Raw genomic sequence first — 24155 nt, 5'->3', positions numbered from 1 at the left:
TGCTCTACCTTCTACAGGTGGTATACCCACAAGTCAAATCCAAAACTACCAGAGTGTCTAAGGAAGCCCTCGCGCAGTACCCAGGGTTTGGGAAACTGCTAACTTCATAGCTCCTAGGCATTAGTCTTCTTTTCTTTGGAAAGTAATACCAAAGAAAAGAACTTCTCTCCTCATGCACCCACTCCTGCATAAGAGTAAGAGAATAAGAGTCTTATTCTTTCTTAACTAGAGCTGTTTGTAAAGAAAGAGATTGAGACATAGGGATAGAGAAAGAGAGACAGAGAGAGAAAGTGAGAGAGAGACAGGACGTTGATTTCATAGTACGGTGGTATATATTAGAATCACCTGGAGGGGTTAATAAAGAACACAGAGGCCCAGGCTCATTGAAGTAGAATTGGGCATGGGCTTTTCCCTCCTCAGATTATCTAAAGTTTGAGAACCAGTCTCATACTTTAAAACAACAAAGAGGGAAATACATTAGATGACATCAGGGCCTATTTTCACTAGTTATAACACTGCATCAACTGTAGCTCATTAATTCATCAAATATGTAGTATATCTAATGTGAAAATATCATCTCATGAATAATGAAAACTAGAATTTCTGTGCTCCTTGCAACCTCTAGAGCTGAGGGAAAATGATGCTCTTGAATGAAATCAACTGAATCACTTAGTAATGTACCATTCTGCTTTATGCCACAAATATATCTCATTTAATCTTTACAGCTACCCTGTGAGAGAGACACTATTATTATCCTCATTTGACCCAAAGACGAAGCTGAAGTACAGCAAGATTAAGTAGTTTACCCAACATCACACAGCAACTAAGTATTAGAGACATATTTTGAACGCTGGTAGGGTGGCTCCAGACCGTATGTTCTTAACCATGATCTTGTGCAGCCTTCAAACACAGATTAACTGTGGCTTATATCAAATGATGACCCTGATAATCAAGCATATAGTTTTTGGCAGCATTTGAAATTAAAATCATCATTTTATACCCTTTTTGAACCTTTCCTTTTGTCTTTCTGTAGGAACCAGGATTCTTGACTGCATTTGAGTATAGTGAGAAGAGGAAGATGGTTTTCCATATCACCACTGGGAGCCAGGAATTTGAGTGTGTATCTCATATTTCTTATAACCACTAAGCACAGTCTTTGGAATACTATATTTCTTTTCCTCTATCTGGTTGTTATTTTGACCGTAAATAGTAGAAATGGCTGCTTCTTTTGAAGAAGTTTTTTTTTTCCTCAAAAGTCAACCAAAGCAAATAAATTCCAGACTGCTTGTAAAAGTGGAATTAAATTTCTTACAAGAAATTCAGACCCAAAATATAAGCAGTGCTAGGCAGTACTAGATTCCTTTTTTTTTGATTTGCGTATCTTCAGTCATTTATATGCATAGCTATATAAATACATGGATATAGAAATATGTACATTTTATATTCCCAAAATGAGATCATGTAGTAAAATTCATGATATTTTTAAAAGCCTTTTTTTATTCATCTTTTTTTGGGAGGGGAAGTAATGAGTTTTACTTATTTATTTATTTTTTGGAGGAGGTACCGGGGATTGAACCCAGGGCCTTATGCATGCTAAGTATGTGCTCTACAACTTGAGCTATACCTTCCCCCCTAGATTTATGATATTTTCATTAAACAATATATAATGGCCCATATCATACAGTTAAAACTTTACTTCTTTTAGCTACAGCATAATGTTTTAGTTATACATGTATGTACAGTATATTCCTTTTCATATTCTTTTTCATTACAGGCTATTACAAGGTACTGAATATAGTTCCTTGTGCTATACAGTAGGACCTTGTTGTTTATCTTTTTATATGTAGTAGTTAGTATCTGCAAATCTTGAACTCCCAATTTATCCCTTTTTACCCACTTCCCTCTTGGTAATCGTAAGTTTGTTTTCTATGTCTGTGAGTCTTTTTCTATTTTGTAAATAAGTTCATTTGTGTCATTTTTTTTCAGATTCCACATATAAGTGATATCATATGGTACTTTTCTTTCTCTTTCTGGCTTACTTCACTTAGAATGACAATCTCCAGTTCCATCCATGTTGCTGCAAATGGCATTATTTTATTATTTTCTATGGCTGAGTAATATTCCATTGCATATATATATATATATATATATATATATATACACACACACACACACATACACCACACCTTTATCCACTCATCTGTTAATTGACATTTAAGTTGCTTCGATGTCTTGGCTATTGCAAATAGTGCTGCTATGAACATTGGAGTGCATGTATCTTTTAAATTAGAGTTTCCTTCAGATATATGCCTAGGAGTGGGATTGCTGGGTCATATGGTAAGTCTATTTTCAATTTTTTAAGGAATCTCCATATTGTTTTCCATAATAGCTGCACCAAACTATATTCCTACCAACAGTGTAGGAGAGTTCCCTTTTTTCCACATCCTCTCCAGCATTTATTGTTTGTGGACTTTTTAATGATGGACATTCTGACTGGTGTGAGATGATACCTTATTGTAGTTTTGATATGCATTTCTCTGATAACTAGCGATACTGAGCATTTTTTCATGTGCTTGTTGACCATTTGTATGTCTTCACTGAAGAAATGCTTGTTTAGGTCTTCTGCCCATTTTTGGATTGGATTGTTTTTTGTTATTGAGTTGTATGAGCTGTTTGTATACTCTGGAAATTAAGCCCTTGTCAGTCGCATCATTTGCAAGTATTTTCTCCCATTCCATAGGTTGTCTTTTCGTTGTATTTATGGTTTCCTTTGCTATGCAGAAGCATATAAGTTTAATTAGATCCCATTTGTTTATTTTTGCTTTTATTTCTGTTGCCTCAGTAGACTGCCCTATTGAGAATATTGCTATGATTTATATCAGAGAATGTTTTGCCTATGTTTTCTTCTAGGAGGCTTATGGTGTCTTGTCTTATGTTTAAGTCTTTAAGCCATTTTGAGTTTATTTTTGTGTATGGTGTGAGGGAGTCTTCCAATTTCATTGATTTACATGTGAATGTCCAGCTTTCCCAAACCCACTTGTCAAAGAAACTGTCTTTTCTCCATTGTATATTCTTGCCTCTGTTGAAGATTAATTGACCGCAGGTGTGTGGGTTTATTTCTGGGCTCTCTATTCTGACCCATTGATCCATATGTCTGTAAAACCAAACTTCTGGTCTTTGGTCCAGATCTGCTCCTCCTAATTTCTCATCTCAGATCTTTTTCCTGATCCTCAGATCTGAAACCTTAGTGTCATCCTTGGCGCCTTTTTCCCCACTCTCACACCCTAACTCGAATCCATTAAGAAATCCTGTCTACTCTACCTTCAAATATGTTTAGTCAGAATAAACCACCCAGTTTCTTCAACAAATAAATTTCAAGGGATAAAGAGATGGAATCAGGGAGAAGACCTAGAGATTAAAAGAGATTTAAAAGATTTATCACTTAATCCTAATATGGGGATCTTATTTGGATCCTGATTCAAACACACTACAAAAAATAAGACACATGAGACAGAAAATTGAATGCTTACTAGATAGTTGATGTTAAGGAATTACTAATTTTTATCAATAGGCACATGAAAAAATGCTCAATATCACTAATTATCAGAGAAATGCAAATCAAAACTACAATGAGTTATCACCTCACACCAGTCAGAATGGCCATCATTCAAAAATCCACAAATGACAAATGCTGGAGAGGCTGTGGAGAAAAGGGAACCCTCCTACATTGCTGGTGGGAATGTAGTTTGGTGCAGCCACTGTGGAAAACAGTATGGAGATTCCTCAAAAGACTAGGAATAGACCTACCATACTACCCAGGAATCCTGCTCCTCGGCATATATCCAAAAGGAACCCTACTCCAAAATGACACCTGCACCCCAATGTTCATAGCAGCAGTATTTACAATACCCAAGACATGGAAACAGCCCAGATGTCCTTCAACAGATGACCGGATAAAGAAGATGTGGTATATTTATACAATGAAATACTATTCAGCCATAAAAACCAACAACGCCATTTGCAGCAACATGGATGCTCCTGGAGAATGTCATTCTACGTGAAGTAAGCCAGAAAGAGAGAAAAATACACATGAGATTGCACATATGTGGAATCTAAAAAAAACTAAAACAAACAAACAAACAAAACAAAAATACAAAACAGAAACAGACTTATAGACATAGAATACAAACTTGTGGTTGCCAAGGGGGTGGGGGGTGGGAAGGGATAGACTGGGATTTCAAAATGTAGAATAGATAAACAAGATTATACTGTATAGCACAGGGAAATATATACAAGATCTTAATGGTAGCTCACAGAGGAAAAAATGTGACAATGAATATACATATGTTCATGTTTAATTGAAAAATTGTGCTCTGCACTGGAATTTGGCACAACATTGTAAAATTATTATAAATTAATAAAAAATGTTAAAAAATCAATAAAAAGTCAAATTTTTTAAAAAGAAATTACTAATTTTTAAGATGTGATAATGGTAATGTGCATATATTAAAAATAAAAGTCTTTATTTTGTAGAGATACCTATTGAAATATTTAGGATGAAGTAAATGTTGCCTAGTACTGCTTAAAGTAATATGAAAAGGGAGGGAAGTGGTTGAAGGTTATATGAAAAGAGCTGACCGTAGTTGATAATTGTTGAAGCTGAGTGGTAGGTACATAATGGTTTATTATTATACTGTTTTTGTCTACGTTTGTTTATGTTTGAAATTTTCCATAATAAGAGTTTATATTTTTTTCTATTTCTTATTCTATATACAAATATATATGTGTGTGTGTGTGTGTATACACACACACATACAGAGAAAGAGAGGAAATGTGAATTCAATTATTTTTCTCTACCTTCTCCACTGTTACCTTACTGGTCTAAACCACCCATTAATATCCCTTCTGGGTTATTATAATAACTTCTAACTAACCTCTCTCCTTCAGACAATGTCCCTACCATTTATTCTTCACATAGGAGCCAAAATAATCCTTTTAAAACATAGGTCAGATCATAACACTCCTCTGCCCAAAAAACCCTAATGACTCTGCATCTCACTCAGAGCAAAAGCCATAGTCCTCTCCAATCTCACATCCACGCTCATTTTATTCTTTTATTCTTCTTCTGGTTTACTATGTACCAACCACAGTAACTTCTTTGCTATTCTTAGGACATGCCAGATACACTCCTGCCTCAGGGCCTTTGAACTTAGCATTCCCTCTGCCAGAACACTCTTTTCTCATTATGTACATGGCTTGCTGTCAAATTTTTCATGTCTTTGCTAAAATGTCTACTTCTCAGTAAGGCCTTCTCTGATCACTTTATTTGAAAAATCCCCACTTACATCCTCTGCACATCTCGTCCCCTTTCCGGATCTAATTTGTATCCATACCATTTAATAACATCTGACATACCACATATTTTACTTACTTATGTTTATTGTCTGTTCTGTCATAGAATGTAAGCTCCACAAGTAGTGGATTTCTGTCTCTTTTGTTCACTGTTTTACTCTAAGTGCATGGAGCAATCTCTAGCATAAACTAAGTGCTCAGTAAATATTTATTGAATGACTAATTGAATGAATAAACAAATAGTGAATAAAATAAGTTGGGGAAGTGTGCTATACTATATATTTCTCTTGGAGATTCATACATTTAATAGGCACACTAATCTATTAATGGGTCTGATTTCCTGCAGTGAAATAAAACACCTCTCTAACCTACTATTGCCTAAATTTTTAAAATCACAGAACTTTTTTTCAAGTAACAGCTAAGGAAGAGTCTTTGGGAAATTCTACTCCAAGGCAAATTGATCAAAATCAGGTTGATCGAAACAACTTGATTCAAATGACAACTTGATATTCTCCAGTTACTCCACCACATCATGTTTAAGATCTATTGAACTTAGAGAAATTATTACTATCATAGTGAATTTTCTGGTGTCCCTGATGTTGGGTTTTGGGTACATAAAAGATTACTCAGGTTTTTAAAAATTAATATTTGATTTATTTAAATGTTATATTTTTCTTAAGCTGCAAGTCCATTTATAAATTTGACAAATTTTAAGGGAGCTTTTCTAATATGGTTAACTAAATTCCCTTAAACATTTTAAATTATATTTATAAACTTACTATATTTCCTCTAAGAGCTTTACTTATATAATTATTAAAATCTTCCCAATTACCTAAATGTCTTATAAATCTAATAAATTAAACTTATAAGAATAGTTAGTCTTAGGCACTCTTAAATGTTCAAATACTGTGTATAAACTTAGTTATCAACTTAGAAACTGCAGGTCTGTATCAATCAGAGGCTAATCTGTTATTGTAAAAATGTCAAATTCTCTTAAACTTTGAAAGTTCTTTAAATACCAAATATGCACAGATCATTCCCAAATTTAATATGAAAATAGTCATCTGTGGGTTTGATTTCTCTATTTTTAAGTCTTCTTAGATTTAAAAACACTACTTCTATGCCTAATTCTAAATTTTCCTGAGTTTCACAAAGGGAACAACTATGTTATCCCAAATAACTAGGGGTACCCTTTCAGTTAAATTTTGGGATCACCTTTTCAGCATGTCAACCAGATGTTTTGTCTGAGATTTTCCAGAGCTATAGCCTCTCAGGGTGATTTTTCTCAAGATGAGGAGGGACAAGGAAAGCTCTCTTTAATAGTTGGTAAGCTTACGAATCTCTAAGTACATGGACTCCACATGAGGTGATCTCTCCACTATGTCCTTTAGGTTCAGTTTATGCAGGTCAGTATCTAAGTTTTTCTTTTCCTCATCAAAGTCCTAGCCCTCACTAAATTTGTGCATAACTTCCAACGTTGCTTCAATTTACATTTAAATTTCTCTCTTAAACTATGTAAATATAAATGTATTAGATTATGCATATCTCTTAAAACATTGTCTGATCTGTGATCATGTCCTAAAAGTCATGCTAATATAAACTACAAAGATTTTTAAAGTGCTCCTACCAAATTCTAGCACAATTACCATAATTAATATTTGTTGCATTTAATAAATGAATGAAAAACTTAACTTTAGGTCTTTTCAAATCAAGAATATGTATTAAGTGCACTAAATCACTGAGTTACCAATTAAGTTTATGCTGTCAAAATCTGACAGTTATTCTTCTAACTGCTATCATTACCCATCACATCTTTGAATATTTTCTATTCTTGATGTGTTCCTCATAGAATTTGGTTTGTGTGAGATAAGCCAATCATGATGACAATCGCTGGATTCTCCTAATATTTGTTTTTCATGATTCTCAACACATTTAAAAAAAATGGATATTCAGTTGACTTTTAGAAACTTAGTCCCAGCACAGTATGAAAATCCCAATTAATAACTGAAACCATTTATTTGAACTCTAATTCAGTTCTAAAGAATAATGGGATCTAAGGCCTGCATAGCCCATTTCCTGTTGGTAAACAGGAATAAGAATAGCATGGCTTATAAATTGTTTTGTTGATCCACCTGCCTATACACAGTATAGCCTGTGATCTAAACAGTTGGGAGGCCATTTGTTCAGCCAAGAATTCCTGTTTATGTTGGATAGATAGAGATTTATAGGTAGGTAGACAGAAGTGATACTAATGATATTGACACTTTCTCCTTTCTTGATATCTAGTTCTGTTCCTGTCACTAAAGCTTACTTTCTATTTCTAGTAAATTGCTAGGAGGTGGAATTGAAAGCATGGCAATCACAGAAGCTTTTGGAGGTAGGCATAACCTTAATATTTTGTTATGTGAGAAAATATGTATATATATACCCATATATCATTAAATAAACAACTAATAGTAAATTGTATCTATTTTGGAACTTATGATCAAGTGTCAATTATCATAATACAGGATCATTCTGGGCTGCAATTGAAATATATTCCAAGATTAACAGATGAGTCTTATTGACATTTTTCATCCTTGTGTCTCTGATTTCTATAGAAGAGAACAGAAATTTTTTCTCTCATACCTTCAAAAGGTGGTTGTATAATGAGACTAATCTTATTTCTATGAAATGCACATTTCAGGGACATAGAGAATAGATTTTCTTTTCCCTGATTATATCCCCTATTAAAAATAAAAGTTCATGCATAACTATATTACATACTATTCCTGACAATTCCAGTATTTGTAGTCCTCAGAGAACTAAAACTATTTTTTGTTTTGTTTTTAGTATTGATGTTTCTGTTGACTTGGAGAAATAAATCTGTGTTTATTTCTGTTGATTCTCAGTCTTAATGGCTTACCTCTTGTGTTTTTATTGGTATTTGTGAGCTTGTTTCTTGATTTTAATCTGTTGGAGTTTAATGGGCCTAAACTGGTGAGTGGGGAAGTTTTCCTCTGGAGAGAATTTGCTTTTGTTGGTAGCTAGGGGATACCTGAGGAACCCCTGGAGTCCCGCTTGAGGATCTCAGGTCAATGGGAGAACCCCAGGCTCTCCTTCCTATAGTGGAGCCTTAAATTTTCATTTATGTGACTATTCCCAGGGAAATTTTGGTTTAAATTAATTTTTATCTACAGGACAGTTCTGAAGAAAAAACTTTTAAAAAGTGTTCTTACTACTGGTGTTCATGTATGTAGAATCCATTCATAACACAGAGGTACTTTATGTGTGAGATTTGACAGTTGGAAAAAAAAACCATACTGTGAAGTCATATTTATTCTTTATGAAAATATCTAAAAATTAACTGTATATTTTTTTCTGTGTTTCACAGAATTTCGAACTGGAAAAACCCAACTCTCTCATACCCTCTGTGGTAAGGATATGTAACAACAATTATGACAGTAATAATAATAATCATAGCTATCACTTACTAATCCACTTTGTGCCTGGTACTTTACATAATCTCATGTAATCTGAACAAACTTGCAAGGAAACTAAAATTCAGAGAGGTTATGTTTATGTAACCAGAGCTGTGTCTTTGAATATGTGATGCTTTAGGTGATGTATGTGCTGTACTCCAAACACCTGAATGAAATAAGGAGGTAAATGGGTATATGAATGTGTTAGTGGAAGGAGGCATTCATTCATGGTCTCGATTTTTCCTGTTCCGTCTATTCTATATCCTATTTATAAGAATATCGCAGAATCTATCATCACCTAGAACCTCTTACTTTCCATAGTATAAGGTTAGACCTAAAAAAGACTTAAAATAAATGTTTCTAAAACAAAATAAGCAAAAATAACCTCCTTTTGCCCAAAGATATTACACTGCATTTCTTTGACCTAAATAGAAGGAGCATGGAAAAGTGGTTAATAAGCGGATTCTGGAATCAAAATATCAGCTCCAGCCTTGGATCTACCATTTATAGCTGTGTGACCTTGGGCAAGTAGCTTCACCTTTTCAGATTTTCCCTACCAGTAAAATAGGAATGATAGTGCCAAATTTAGGGTTGTTTTGAAAAATAAATGAAACAATGCATGTACCTAATATAAAATAAGTCCTTAGTATTAACTACTACTACCTATAAACAAAATACATTAAAAACTTTGACATGCATTAATTGAAAGTTTACTTAAATGAGTTGTATAGCAAAAGTTATATTTGTGATTATTTCTTATAGGAAGAAAGTTAGTAATATTTAAATTCTACTTCTGTTCTTTAGGAGAGCTAAATTTATGACTATCTCCTATTGTGAAAGATATTGACATTCTTTGTTGAATTACTACTATGCCAACAGAATACTTATAATTTTATAACTGGCTCATAATATAAAATATATCACACTGTTTAGAAACTAAAGGAATCATTATTCTTTGTTAGATTGGCCAAAGTTGCAAACAGCGTAAATCCCATGTTAACTTATATACTCTTTTGTACAAAGTTATTCACTTCTATTAATGTTAATTATCTTTTAATTGCTTCCTAGTGACAGCTCAACTTCCAGGAGCAGGTGGCTACTCAGGAGGAAAGATTATCTTCATTGATACAGAAAATACTTTGTATCCCTTTTATTTAAACAAGTTGCTAACATAATACTGTGGTATAGTACTGTTACTATAAAAGAGAATTTGTTTGAAATACATCATTTTTGTAATAATCCTGTAAACCAGCAATAATGAGAAAAGCCAAGGGGAAACAGTTGCTAGTCAAGTCTCAGATCACTTTTTGTTTAAAAAAATTTCACTTCTCCAATTGGGTTTGGTGTAAAATTGACAAAAGAAATACTTGAGAGGAAATTATATCTTACTTGTTTTTAATCCTCTTAATTCTCGAAAGATTTTACTTAATGGTTAGAATATTTATTGATTTACTCAAAGTCATGGTCTCAAATAAAGGGAAAGGTATGAATTGAACAAAAACTCAGAAGGAAAGTTTGAGTAACAAAAAGAATTGCAGTTTAATTGAAGTGTAATTATTCCAGAATGCAAGGATGGAAAGTTTAGACATGAAGGACCCTTGAAGCTGGATGATGGGTGTAAACTGTATACTTTTGCAATATTCTAGGCAGGCAATGAAACTTGATGACTGTATTTGGTAGACAAAGGAAAGAGGTTTGAGAAATCACTCTTAGGTTTCTTTGTCTAGATAGTTGGAGAATAATGATGACAGAGTTGGGAAGATCATGTTGCAGAGAAAAGGTGATGTTTCATTTTAAGATGTTGAATATGAGGTACAGGAGGACATCCACATGGCAGTTGGAAACGTTAGACTCAGCTTGAGAAAGGGGTAAGGCCAAAGTTACGGATGGAATAGCCAAGAGGGCAAGAGAACTTAGAAGAGAAGTGAGAACATAACTTTGGGGTGTACCTATGTCTAGGAAGAGGGACTAAAAAGAGGAACGCATAGAGATAGACAAAGTAGGAGGAAATCTGGTTGTGGATGCCAAGCATAAGGGAAGTTTCAAGAAGAAAAGGGTAGTCAGCAATGTTCCACAGAGAGAGAGAGAGAGAAGCTGCAAACTGAGAAGGATCACTGAGGTTTGCAATTAGCAGTCCAAGAGACCATTTACAGTAAAGGAAGATGATGGAAATGTGTTGCAAATAGACAGTAAGGAATAGAAGCAGTGTGTATTTAACCAATGAACAGAAGAAGAAATATGGTAGTTTGAGGAGATACCAGGTTCTGAGGACATTCTTTAACAATAGGGCTGTAACAAGGGGAGCTCAGTTGGAGTTCAGCTACTTTCAGAAACAATTGATTAAGGATGGTTCTTGGAGAAGGAGGAATTGTTTCTGCAGAATAGCTGCCACTGTTTGGGCAATTTGGATTTTATCAAGAATGGTAGAAAGAAACAGTTAGGAGCCAGATCATATGCAAGAGGGAGTAGGGAGGAACGGCTGGGAGGAGCAAGGACGTGCAAGGGCCCCAGTGGAATGTTCCCCTTCTTTCCGTGTCTCTTACATGTGTACTGCTTTCTTAGTATTTTTATTTTTATATGTTTATATTTTGTCTACATAATTATCTTTTACGCTTACCTATGGCATAGATTGTCTTATGACTCTTTATATCCTCCACAGTGCCTTGCACTGGTGATTGGTTAATATGGTAATCAATTCCATATGGTAATCAGTTGATAAATATTTGTAGATTGATTTGAACCTCCCTTTGGCATAAGCCCAACTTTTACACTCCTGGTCGCATAGTAACCCAGTTTTGTAAAAACTGATGTAACGAAAAACATTTTTATTGCCTCTTCCAATTCCTTGTCTTCTTTGACTTGTTCACAAAAAAAATCTACTGGGTATACCCAGCAGCAATGGAAGATTTTTAGTGACTGTCATTGAAGCTCTGAAGAAAACATATATAGTGCTTTAGGATATAAATGGCTGGGGAAACCTAAAGACAATTCAATTCAACATTTATTGAACTAGTAGCAAGTGTCATAAATAAGATTATAATAAATGGTCCCTGCTTTACAGTTACTTATTGTACGATCAGTATTTACAAACACTGTAAACAGTGTGCACTGAGACTGCAGACATGCACTTGATTTTGTCTCACTGCACTTTAGAGAATACTGTAGACATATTGCTGAGATCATCAAAGACCTAAAAAAATGTTTATTACTCCTTTATAGTTTAGATGGAGTAAGTGATTATTAGCATCTTCCAGAATACCTTTGCAGGTACACTGAATTTGCCTCCTTATGAATTTACTAATTCCAGAATGCTAACAAAACTCATATAGAAGATGGTGGATTTTAAACCTTAAAATAAACCAAGGAATTCTGGATCCTTGAAGTTACTTTTTTGACCCTTTTGTTCATGCAGTCAAATTTATCATTTGTTGGTAACACATTGTATATAGTGGTATATTAAACTATTTCATATCGAACAAGTGAGGAATATGAAGAGAGTGAATTAATTCACTTTGAAGTGACTTGAATTATAATTCAGTGATATTATCTTCCTAGAATAGATCTACTTTTATAGAACTGAGAACAAAAGAGATTCACAAATCTTAGTTTCTAGTTTCTCTCTTGTAACTGATTTGCTGCATAATCCTGAGTCATTTGCCTAATCCCCATTTGTCAGTGTCCTCATTTGTAAAAGTTATATAGGCTATAACAACTAGCTTCCAAGGTTATTGTTTAGATCAGATAACTTAGTATTTAAATTTACTGCTGTCTCATTTCTATCACTGTTATCACTACCTAAGGTATTCATTAATTGAGGCACTTATGAAAAATAAAATCTGATATAGATTTTAAGTGATTATTAGCATCCTCCAGAATACCTTTGCAGGTACATTGTTTTGCCTCTCTTTAAAATACTTACCCACAGTATTTTTTTTTGTAGTTGTTGTCTAAACCTTTTGGAACTGATTTATTGGATCCTTAATCTTGACCTACCCCAGCCGTCCAGATCGCCTTCGGGACATTGCTGATCGCTTCAATGTAGACCATGATGCAGTCTTAGACAATGTACTTTATGCACGTGCATATACTAGTAAGAGCCCTATGCAATTGGATGATTGGGCTGTGTTAAGGTTGGCAGCACTGATTATTATTTGAGTGATACAACATTTTGACACTATTCTTTTTCTCTTTTACTTTTCTCCAAATTTATTTAGTCAGTACACAAACTTTATCATCTGGCAAGTCATTAGATAGAAATGCCCTCAAATTATTTCTTATTCTTTGTCTTTGAAATGGAGAGTAACATTCTTTTGTGATAAGGTAGCATTTGGTATATATGCTAAGGTGGAATATGAAATCATATTTAATAGTCATAAATTATTTAGAAAATTCTTCAAGGACTTTCTTTCGCCTGACTCCCAGGAACTTACATGATCTTAGCCTCTGATTCTTCTAGGTTTTATAACATTTTCTCACTGCATTTCCCACCAGGTGAACATCAGATGGAGCTACTTGATTATGTAGCAGCAAAGTTCCATGAAGAAGCTGGCATCTTCAAGCTATTGGTACAGGCTTTTAAATATTGTTCACTCCTAGAGCTATTCAGCATGTTATCTTTCTTCTGTTGATTCCAATTCAAATTAACTTTTTCTTTCCATTTCCAAATGCGTATTTATTTTTACGTTAATCCTGCACAGATCATTGATTCAATAATGGCACTTTTCCGAGTGGATTTCAGTGGTCGTGGGGAGTTGGCTGAACGGCAGCAAAAATTGGCCCAGATGTTGTCACGACTCCAAAAAATCTCAGAAGGTAGATTTTTAAAATAAATGGTGCTATCAGAAAAGTTTCTGTGACTGTTTGCCGAGTAGGCTTTGCAGAGACACTCAGAATAATGGCAGGAGGCAATATATTTTTAAAAAATAAAATTACCTTTATGGGAATACAACTCTTTTTAAACCAAAAATACTGATTCTAATACAATAAGGTACCTAAATAATAATAACAATAATAACTTAAAATAATTTAATCTATGTTATCAATGAAAAAACAGGAATATAATCTTGTTTATCAAATAATTTCATGGCACAATATTTATAAACTCTGAAATCTAAGTACTGAACTTTTTATATTTACATTGTCATTCTCTTAGTTTCTTAATTTTATTTCTCGATGCAGAATATAATGTGGCTGTGTTTGTGACCAATCAAATGACTGCCGATCCAGGAGCAACTATGACGTAAGCCGCAACATTTTGCTTTTGTATTTCACAAAGTTTAATATCAAAAGGGTTAGAGTATAGAATAGGAAATAATTCTAAAATGATCAGTCTTGATTTGGGCACAAGGATATCACAAATCACTTTACTGTGCAGTGCATGTTCATAATTGCAAATATCACTTATTTGTTATCCAGAACCTATTTTTCTCTACTTTATAAAGCAAGAGTTTAACCATTTTCAGAGATACTTTGGGTTTCTTTCTGTCTAGGACTGACAGGATATTGGAGGACAGTAAGAAAAAGATCCTAGGGAAATAAAAACTTATATTCCAGATACATGAATGGTTTCTATTGTACTGATAAGCTGTTAGCCTAAACACAAAAAAGCAGGCTCTCTACAGGATATACATGACATATATTTATAAGAGGTCCTATGAGAGAAGTCTCCTATTTGAAGAAACAGAATTTCAGTCCACACTAGGCATATTCATAATTTGTTGAAGTAGTTGTGCACGTAACATACATATTGATGGCTCTGCTTGAAAGATGGCAGTGAGTAGAAAGACAAGGAGAGCTAAAGTAGAACACTGAAATGGAAAATTTGAAGAAAGATTAGTTGCCACCGTCAAAAATTTTGAACATTTTTGTATCTGAATAAGCAATCAAAATAACCCTGAATCTATGTGTCGCTTTTTTAAAGATCTTTTAAAATAATTTTTTATTTAGAATAATTTTTTAATCTTTTTTTTTGGTGGGGGTGAGGTAATTAGGTTTATTTATTTATCTATTCTTAGAGGAAGTACTGGGGATTGAATCCAGGACCTCATGCATGATAAGCATGCACTCTACCACTTGAGCTATACCCTCCTGCCTATTTAGAACAATTTTTAACCAGAGAAAAGTTGCATGACTAGCACAATGAATACACAAATATCATTTGCCTATTTTCATCAATTGTTAACATTTTGCCACGTTTTTCTCTGTGTGTGTGTGCATGTGTAAAACTCTCTATATACAAACATACACACACATGCTCAAATATATATACATACATATTTTTTGTGAACCTTTTGAGAGTTTTTTTTCCCTGAACCATTGAGAACTATTTGCAGACATTATGACACCTCACCTCTTAATACTTCAGCATATCTCTTCTAAGACAAGACCATTCTCCTATATAACCACAATATAATTAGCATAGCAGGAAATTTAACATTGGCATACTACTTGTCTAATATACAGTTATATTCAGTTGTCTCCAGTTCCAATAATATCCATTATGGTTGTTGGGTTTTTTGTTTTATTTTTGATTCAGGATCAATTGAGGACCATGCAATCTGTGTAGTTGTCGTATCTCTTTAGATTCCTTTAATCAGAACAGCTCCTCAACCTTTGTTAGACTTTTGTGACACTGACATTTTGGAAGAGCATAGACCAACGTTTTTCAGAATGTCTCTCATTTTGGTGTTGATTTTTTTCTCATTATTTAAAATGTTAAACACTTTTGACAAGAAAACTATGTAAGTGATATTATGGCCTTTTCCATATATCGTATCAAGAGGCCCACTATGGCAGTGTGTCCCATTTTTAGTGATGTTAAGTTTAATCATGTGATTAAAATGGCATTCACAAGATTTCTCTGTTGTAAAAGACCTTTTCCCCTTTGTAATTAATAAGTAATTTGTGGAGTGTTACCTTCAGACTTGTGTAAATATCGTGTTCTGCAATAAGTTTTCACCTACTGGTTTTAGCATCCATTGAAGATTCTTGCTTAAATCAGTTATTACTCTGACTGTTGCAATTCAAAGTTCTATTTCTTTAAAACTGAGTCACTACATCATTTAGCAGCAGATAAATTAGTCATTGACATATATATTAAAAGATATTTGATATGATTTCATAAATTCTGTAAATTGTACTGAAATGAATGTGTATCTCTCTTTAGGCATTTTCTAAACTAACCCTAAAAGTATTGCTTTATCTTCTGCAGTTTGACATACTTCTCACTTTTCAATACCCTTTTATGAATATTTTCTACTTAATTACAGGAGATTCCAATGTGAAAAGTATTAAGTACACGAATGGTATTAAGCATTTTAAAAAGATTGAGGAGGAGGAATTCAATCATTTATTCATTCAATATATATTTATTGAAAATCTACTATGTATTAAGATTCTGGGCATTCACTAGTGAACAAAAGAGAGTATATGCCTTGCCTCCATTAGGAAGAAAATAAATGATGTCCATTTAACTCAAAATTTTAAAGTCTTGATAGGTCATGCATTGTCTGTAGTCCTTGAATGGTTAAGGCAGTCTTCTCTGTTTTATAGGGTATCTTTCATACACAGGACATGAAGTACTTTACAAAGAGAATAATTTTAAACTGAAGAGAAATGGAAGATTTTTAAGGCTTGCTTTAAAAAGAGAAAATGACTCATTGGTTCAGAGGGAGGAAGTGGGTTGCACTCAAATAAAACAGTACAAGTTAAAGAGCAATGTTCTTTCTTCAGGTGTTGGGAGGGAACGTTGAAGAGGCCAAAACTGTCTATCCAGAGTTAGAAGGCAAAGGAAGTCTGTGGAAATTAGGTCAGATAGGGGTTCTTTTCCTTCTATTTGTTGAAAGTTTCAAAAAGAGTAAAACCATTTTGAATTTAATCCAATAAGAGAAAAATAGGTAACAGAAAGGAAATAATTAAAGAAGTCAGAGAAGGAAGGAGAGTTACAATGAAGTAAACTAAGAGCCAAAGAAGGTAACAAAGGCTAGTGCTTTTGCTGAGTGAATCTGCTTTGAAACAGCATGTCTTCCACCTATGCAAGTCATAAGGAAAAAAGTTTCACTATAATTAGTATATTCTAAAGTATATTATAACAATATAAATTAAATGCATGTGCTATAAAACACATAAATTGCCATAAGTAAATTTTTTTAGAAAAGAATAGTTTTACACTAAAGGATGTCAAATGCTGTTAGAATATTTCCCATAAAGAAAATATCTTTGTTTCTCAGTGTTAAGGAACTTCAAGCTGCAGCTCTCCTGGCACCTGTCAGAGCAGTATCACTATAATTGGTATGAGTCTTCAAGTTCACCAACAATGATTGAGGCTTATTTCCCATGCACTATACTTGATGGCACATCACATTAAAAAGGAACAAAATTATAGAGGCAAGGAGCTGCCATATGATACAGCAGAGCAGTAGCTCCTAGATGAGGCTTACAGATACAAATTTTAGAACTAGAATGATCCAGTTGATGAAGACCTGGAAATAAAGTCAAAGTTTCAGCCTGTAAAGCTTCATACCAGGGCAAATAATAAGATAACAAATAAGACCATGATGATGCCACCTACCTCATTTGTGTATTTGTTTTCTTAAAACAAGAAGTCATCTTACATTTGCAGTCTTGTAAATGTGCAGTCAGTTTATTCAAGGATGTCACTTACTGATTCTACATCATTAGTGTAAGTTAAGAGGCAATATGGTTAGAGAAAAAAGCATTCCAAAGTTACTAGCATGGTGACCTTGTGCAACATTTAAATTATTTGAACTTCACTTTCCTCTCCCTCAAAATTAAGAGCATTTATGTTTATTGGTTGCTTACCATGTGCCAAGTACTTCCCTGTATCATTTTACATATTTCTCATATCACCTCAACGTAACTCAGCCTCCTTGGGTCTCCCTGTTCTATGAAGCCAGTCTCATGTTGCTGCATCTCTCCCCACCCCACCCCCAAAATTCCACCTTAAAAATTTTGAAAAATGTGTAGATTTTTCTGCATATTTTGGGAGGAAATGGGGGGTGGGGTTACTTAACAAAACTTCTTAAACATACTCCTTTTTTTATTGAAGTATAGTTGTTTTACCATGTTGTGTTGGTTTCTGATGTACAGCTTAGTGATTCAGTTATACATATGTATATATTCTTTTTCATTATAGGTTACTGCAAGATGTAAACAGTAGGGCCTTATTGTTTATCTATTTTACATATAAATATAGTAGTTTGTATCTGCTAATCCCAAATTCCTAATTTATCTCTCCCTCCCCTTCCCCTTTAGTAAAAGTAAGTTTATTTTCTATGTCTGTGAGTCTGTTTATGTTTTGTAAATAAGTTCATTTGTATCATTTTTTTTAAAGATTCCATATATAAGTAATATCATGTGATGTTTGTCTTTCTCTGTCTGACTTCCCTTAGCATGATAATCTCTAGGTCCATTCATGTTGCTGCAAATAGTATTATGTTGTTCTTTTTTAATCACTGAGTAGTATTCCATTGTACATATATATACCACAACTTCTTTATCTGTTCATCTGTTGATGAACATTTAGTTTGTTTCCATGTCTTGGCTATTGTAAATAGTGCTGCTATGAACATTAAGGTGCATGTATCTTTTCAAATTAGAGTTTTCTTCAGATATAGGCCCAGGAGTGGGATTGCTGGATCACATGGTAACTATTTTTAGTTTTTTAAGAAACCACCATACTGTTTTCCATAGTGGCTGAACAAAATTATATTCCCACCAACAGTGTAGGAGGACTCCGTTTTCTCCACACCCTCTCCAGTATTTATCATTTGTGGACTTTTTAATGATGGCCATTCTGACTGGTGTGAGGTAACTCATTATAGTTTTTATTTGCATTTCTCTGATAATTAGTGATGTTGAGCATCTTTTCATGTTACTATTGGTCATCTGTAAAACATATTCCCTTTTGTTTTTAACCATCTCTTATTTTTCACCAGAATTCTTCTCTTTTGGCAGTACTCTCTTTATCTTCCTCTAATCTCAAAGTATCCTCCTCATTCTTGGACATATTCACTCATCCTTTCTCTCAATGGACCCTTTCTCAAAAATTCCATCTTTAAGTTTATTCCTTAGCAAGTCAAAAGTATCAGGAGTACCAATTGTCCATCAAGTCTGCCCTTGCCCAGACCCCTCAGGTTTCCACTCCAACCAGTGCTTGAGGTAGACACTATTATTATCCCTAATTTATAAAGGAGGAAACAACAGCTCAGAATGCCCACTTGCTCAATCACACAGTTAAAAAGCAGGAGCCAGGACTTGAACCCAGGTATCTTTGACTTCAAGGTTGATGCTCTTTTAGTTTCACTGTGCTACTCTTCCCATCTTACTCCCAGAAGAATATCACCTGCCCTACCATCACCAGAATCCTATACTTCATGACCCCTGCACCCTAATTTGAAGTTGGGAGATCAGGCTGTTCTGGGTCTCTGTCAACAATATAACATGCTGTATGTATCCTGTTCAACAAGAAGGAGATAAATGAAACAATCTTTCCTGGGCCCTCTTTATTCCTAATATCCACCCTTATCTCTTCCTCCTTCTCATCATACTCCCGCACCCACTGAAAGAAGGAAGAAAGAAGAGAAGAAAAATATAAAAGAAGGGAAAATAAGAGAATAGGCTAAAGGAGGAATGTGGGTGGTTTTCTAAAGCTGTCTTTACTTGGTCAGAAATAGAAGTAAATTAAAGCCCTCAAAAAGAATGTGGAATGCTATTACACCTTCTACTTTACCTCAAGACTTGGTTGTAACTGCTAGTATACTCAAAAAAGTTCAAAGAAACTTTAAGAAAAGTTTCTTGGTTTACATGTCATTGAAAAAGTAACTGTTTTTAACTGAGTCATTAGTTAAATTATAATAATTACTATTTATTGAGAGTCTCTCTCTCTCTTTTTTTTTTAGTGGAGGTATTGGGGATTGAACCCAGGACCCTGTGTATGCTGAGCATACACTCTACCACTGAGCTATACCCACCTTCCTATTGAGTATCTCATACATGCCAAGATTACTGCAAGGGTAAAGCTAATGTATATAAACAACCTGGCACAGTTCCTGGCAAGTAGTAGGCTCCCAATATTAAATACATCTTGAATCTTCACAACAGCCCTAAGAAGTTGTTTTTTTTTTGGTTCCCATTTTACAGTTAAAGAAACTGAGATTCATAAAAGTAAGTAATTAGCCCAAGGTAACATAGGTAATAAGTGTTTGAGTCTGGATTAGGAAAACAGATAGTAATACTTACAGTGACTGGGTTAATGCCTTACCTAAATTATTTTATTTTATTCTTAGTTACCCTACAAATTAGGTACAGTTATTATCCCCCATTTAAAATGAAGAAACACACCTAGAATGATTAAACAATTTTCCTGAGGTCACATGGCTGGCTGATAAGCAAAAATTTGAACCCAGATCTAACTCCAAAGCTCATACACCACATAGCACATTAAAGCTGTACATGCCTGGGGAAAGGTTAGCGTGCTGTCATTTGAGAGGCTTTGTAGTGATGTATCCATTACCTTAGTGAGTTGAACCAGAGTTCAGGACCTTCAGCCTTACATACACAGGTTTGATTTGGTCATTCTACTAAGAACAAATCCATCTCTCAGGGGCAGACATATTAATCAAACTCATGAGACTCAGTGAAAGATCAGAGGGCCAGTTTACTGATGAAGAAAAACGTAAACTACATTTGAGGTTCTTGTGACAAGTGCATTCTCTCCTTATAGGCAGACCTCAATAAGAATCTAAATTTTAATCCAAAGTTATATACTAAATATGGAATCCAAGCAAAGGAAAATAATTAGATGAATTAGAAGAGTGTCTGCCACATAGTAAGGACTCAGTAAATCTTGGTTGTTGTTGTTATTGTTAATACTCATCCACATCAGAGGGGGAAGAACCTTGAATCTCCTGAACTTATATGAATAGTTTGGTATATGTACATATGTGCATTTTTCTGGCAGAAGGGGGGAGAGTCTATATCTTTTATTATATTACCAAAGTGCTAGTGACTTATAAGAAAAGTTAAGAACTGTAAATTCTGCATAAAATTCTGCACAGAATCCTAAACACTTTGATGGAGCAAGTAAAATGTGAATTGGCTTGATACTCTCCCAGAGCTAAGGCTGTTACGCTGTGTTACCATCTATTTTAATTAAGTATAACCTCTTACATTATGAGTCACTTTTTAGGACTTTTTTCCTCCCCATATTATCTTTCCTATATGATTTCTTAGCATTTTTGAAGATCCTATGATTTATTTCCCATTTAGTTCATTCAAAATCATCTCCATTTGGAAATGACATTCTTAACATTCAGGCTCTTCACCTGGAGTAACCAATGACAAGCAGTAGTACCTGATCTCCGTTTGTGCAGAGGGTACCACATTGGTAACAGCAAGCCAATAATTTGCTAAGAAAAAAACGCAGCCATGCATCTAAAAGCTCTGTATTCCTGCTCTTCTTTAGATTATCTGTAAGGGGGTGGTGGGCAGATTACTTCAGTTAGGGGGAAATCCTGTCTGCTTTCTGTTAGAATACCCTTAAAATTCCTTGAATTACAGCTTCAGTGAAGATATGTCACAAATCTGTGTCTAAAAGTATCTAGTTTTGGGGTGACCCAAATTGTCTTCTCTTCTGTATCCATTCAACAGTATTTACTGAGTGTCTTCTATATTATAGGCACTTTTCTAGGCACTGAAGTTACAAAAATGCATAAGGATTTAGAGTATAGTGGGGGAATGAGACCCATGAATTAAAAATTATAATGTAGTTACTTTAATAGGGGAATATACATAGTGATGTGAGAGCACAGGGAAGGCAGGCTCTCCTCTCCTCTGTTTTCAGGGTATCGGGCAAGGTTTTCAGGAAGCGATGACACACTTGATGGGTGAGTAGGAGCTAAATGAACAAACACAAGGGGAAAGGGGCTTTTGTGTCAGAGATAATTGTGTGTATAAAGGCACTGAGGTGTAAGAGGACTTGCTTAAATAAGAAAAAAGAAAAGAAGTTTGAGGGGGACGGAGGGAGAATGAGTACAGCTATAGATAAGTATAGCGGGCCCTTCGTATCCGCAGGTTCCACTTCCATGGGTTCAACCAACCTAGGATCAAAAATACTCAGGAAGAAAATCCAGAAATTTCCAAAAAGCAAAATTTGGATTTGCCATGCTCTACCAACAATTTACATAGTATTTAAGTTGTATTTATAACTATGAAGCATTTACATTGTATTAGGTATTATAATCTTGAGCTTTAGGCAACCTTGAAGCTGGGGAGACCCAGTCAGGACAAGGACATCAGACCTCATTGTCCTCACAGCCCTTTGACCCTCCCCCAAAGCCCCTCCATAAAATGGTTTGATTCCCTCCCCCCAGAAATAATCTAGAAATGATTTAAAGTATATGGAAGGATGTGTGTAGGTTTTATGCTACACCATTTTATATAAGGGACTTGGGCATCCATGAATTTTGGTATCCGTGGGGGTCGGGGGGGCTGGGCGGTGGGAGGAGGGGTTCTGGAACTGATTCCCCTGTGGATACTGAGGGAGGACTGTATGTCAGTAGCAGAGAAAAAGAGGGGAAAGTTAAGAGAGCATCTTCCTGAGAGCCCCCTTTTCTTGATAAAGAAGCAGGCAATGTCATCCAAGGTTAGGGAACAAGACAGAAAATGGAGCTTAAAGAGACTGCTGAAGATTTAGCAAAGGGGAGGTGAAGCTAACCATACTCATGTAGAAGAATTACTAGGCAGTATTGAGAGACCATCTGTGAGAAGTGTTAACATAGCAGTTAAAACTTCTCTCTACCCATTTAACAAACTCTGATTCTCCTTTCTTGTCTCCTCCCCATAGAAATTTCTGACTGGTCTACCTTCTGTGGACGCACCTATCTTTCCATAGTCCAATATCCTCCTTGGAATTTTTGTAACTTCCATATCTTAAGTTCAAAAAATATTTTTGAGCACCCACTGTCTGGTTGCTTGCTATAGAGCTAAATACAATGTCATCTGCCCTTAGGAGCTTAGTGCTGGATAATAGGAGAGGGGTTGAGGGGGAGTATAATATACGAATAATAATAGCACTAGAGGCAAAATATGAAAAATGCATTAAGGAAGCATAAATACAATGTTTGCAAGTTCAGAGTTTACAGCCCTGTTGAGAATATCATTAGGCCCTCAAGCAGCGCATCTAAATAGATAGAATATAGAATTTTTTAAAGACCTTGAAGAACCACCCGTAATGGAGGATGACCTGGAAGGTTTAGAGTTACTCCATTAAAAAGGGTGGCATTGATCTGTAAACATTATAGAGACAACCCATCTTTAGCTGTTTCATCCAACTGAGATGGCTTTATTGCTTTACTACCCTTTCAGCTGCCTGAGTAAAGCAACCCAGCCTTCTGACTTTTTAACTCCTGTCAGTCTCAGCTGCCGGGCTGCTTTCTTGATACTGGTTCACTCCAAAACTGTCTGTTCTTGTTCACATGTTGGACCTGCTGAATCTTAACCAATCCTATCCAACCCCAGCCAGCTGGTCCTAACCTCTGAGCCATTTAATCAAGCAGCAGTTTATATAGCAGACTCCTTTACCAGAGAGCTTCTTATCCCCACCAACCTCCAAGTCACTCTAACCTCATGTCAGTCAGCTACATCCTCACTACACCAAGCCTCATGCCTACAGTAGCCAGAATCCTGAGCTTCATGGAGCAAGCAGAACTTGCATTGACTTGCAACTGAATTCTCCCAGAGCTGAGGCTATTATGCTATACCAGAATTTATTTTGATCTAGTATAACCTGTTAGTTTATGTTCAGTTCTGTTTATTGATGATGTCAAAGTCTGGATTTTCTTCTGCGTCAGAGGAGATAATCCTGTGGGTCTTTTTCCTTCATTCTATTGATATGGTATGTTACATTGATGATTTTCCTATGTTGAACCATTCTTGCATTCCTAGAATAAATCCTGCTTGATCGTGGTGTACAATCCTTTTAATATGCTGCTGCATTCGGTTTGCTAGTATTTTGTGAAGGATTTTTGCACCTAGGCTTTTTTGAAGGGCTTACTATTAGGGTTATTAAGAACCTTTTGTTGGGGAGGTTATAGCTCAAGTGGTAGAGCACATATTTAGCATACAAAAGGTCCTGGGTTCAATTCCCAGTACCTCCTCTAAAAATAAAAAAATAAGTAAACCTAATTATCTCCCCCCACCAATAAAAATAAATAAGTAAAAATATATAAAAGAAATTTAAAAAATAAAAATAAAAAAAGAACCTCTCACTTCCTGCCAAGTGAATATTAGTCCCCTAGTGAGTATATCTCTCAAGAGTGTCAA

General features: G+C 34.9%; 1 protein-coding gene across 5 annotated transcripts in view; it reads left to right on the top strand.

Annotated features, from left to right (window-relative positions):
• Window positions 1-24155, top strand: part of DMC1 (DNA meiotic recombinase 1) — a 33017-nt gene that overhangs the window by 4197 nt on the left and 4665 nt on the right. For 3 of the 5 annotated variants that reach the window (XM_032492262.1, XM_032492261.1, XM_032492260.1), the window contains 8 exons: window positions 1034-1116; window positions 7677-7729; window positions 8726-8767; window positions 9882-9954; window positions 12812-12903; window positions 13305-13378; window positions 13511-13625; window positions 13992-14052. In XM_032492262.1, the coding sequence (XP_032348153.1) occupies window positions 1034-1116; window positions 7677-7729; window positions 8726-8767; window positions 9882-9954; window positions 12812-12903; window positions 13305-13378; window positions 13511-13625; window positions 13992-14052 (593 nt within the window). Of the gene's footprint in view, window positions 1-1033; window positions 1117-7676; window positions 7730-8725; window positions 8768-9881; window positions 9955-12811; window positions 12904-13304; window positions 13379-13510; window positions 13626-13991; window positions 14053-16364; window positions 16733-24155 lie in introns of those variants that run through there. The other 2 variants (XM_032492263.1, XM_032492264.1) reach the window with 2 other exon arrangements.

Source organism: Camelus ferus, chromosome 12 (genome assembly GCF_009834535.1).
Source record: "Camelus ferus isolate YT-003-E chromosome 12, BCGSAC_Cfer_1.0, whole genome shotgun sequence".
Lineage (NCBI taxonomy): Eukaryota > Metazoa > Chordata > Mammalia > Artiodactyla > Camelidae > Camelus > Camelus ferus.
The sequence above is the reverse complement of the archived record's forward strand: the minus strand, read 5'-3'. Positions and strand labels throughout refer to the sequence as shown.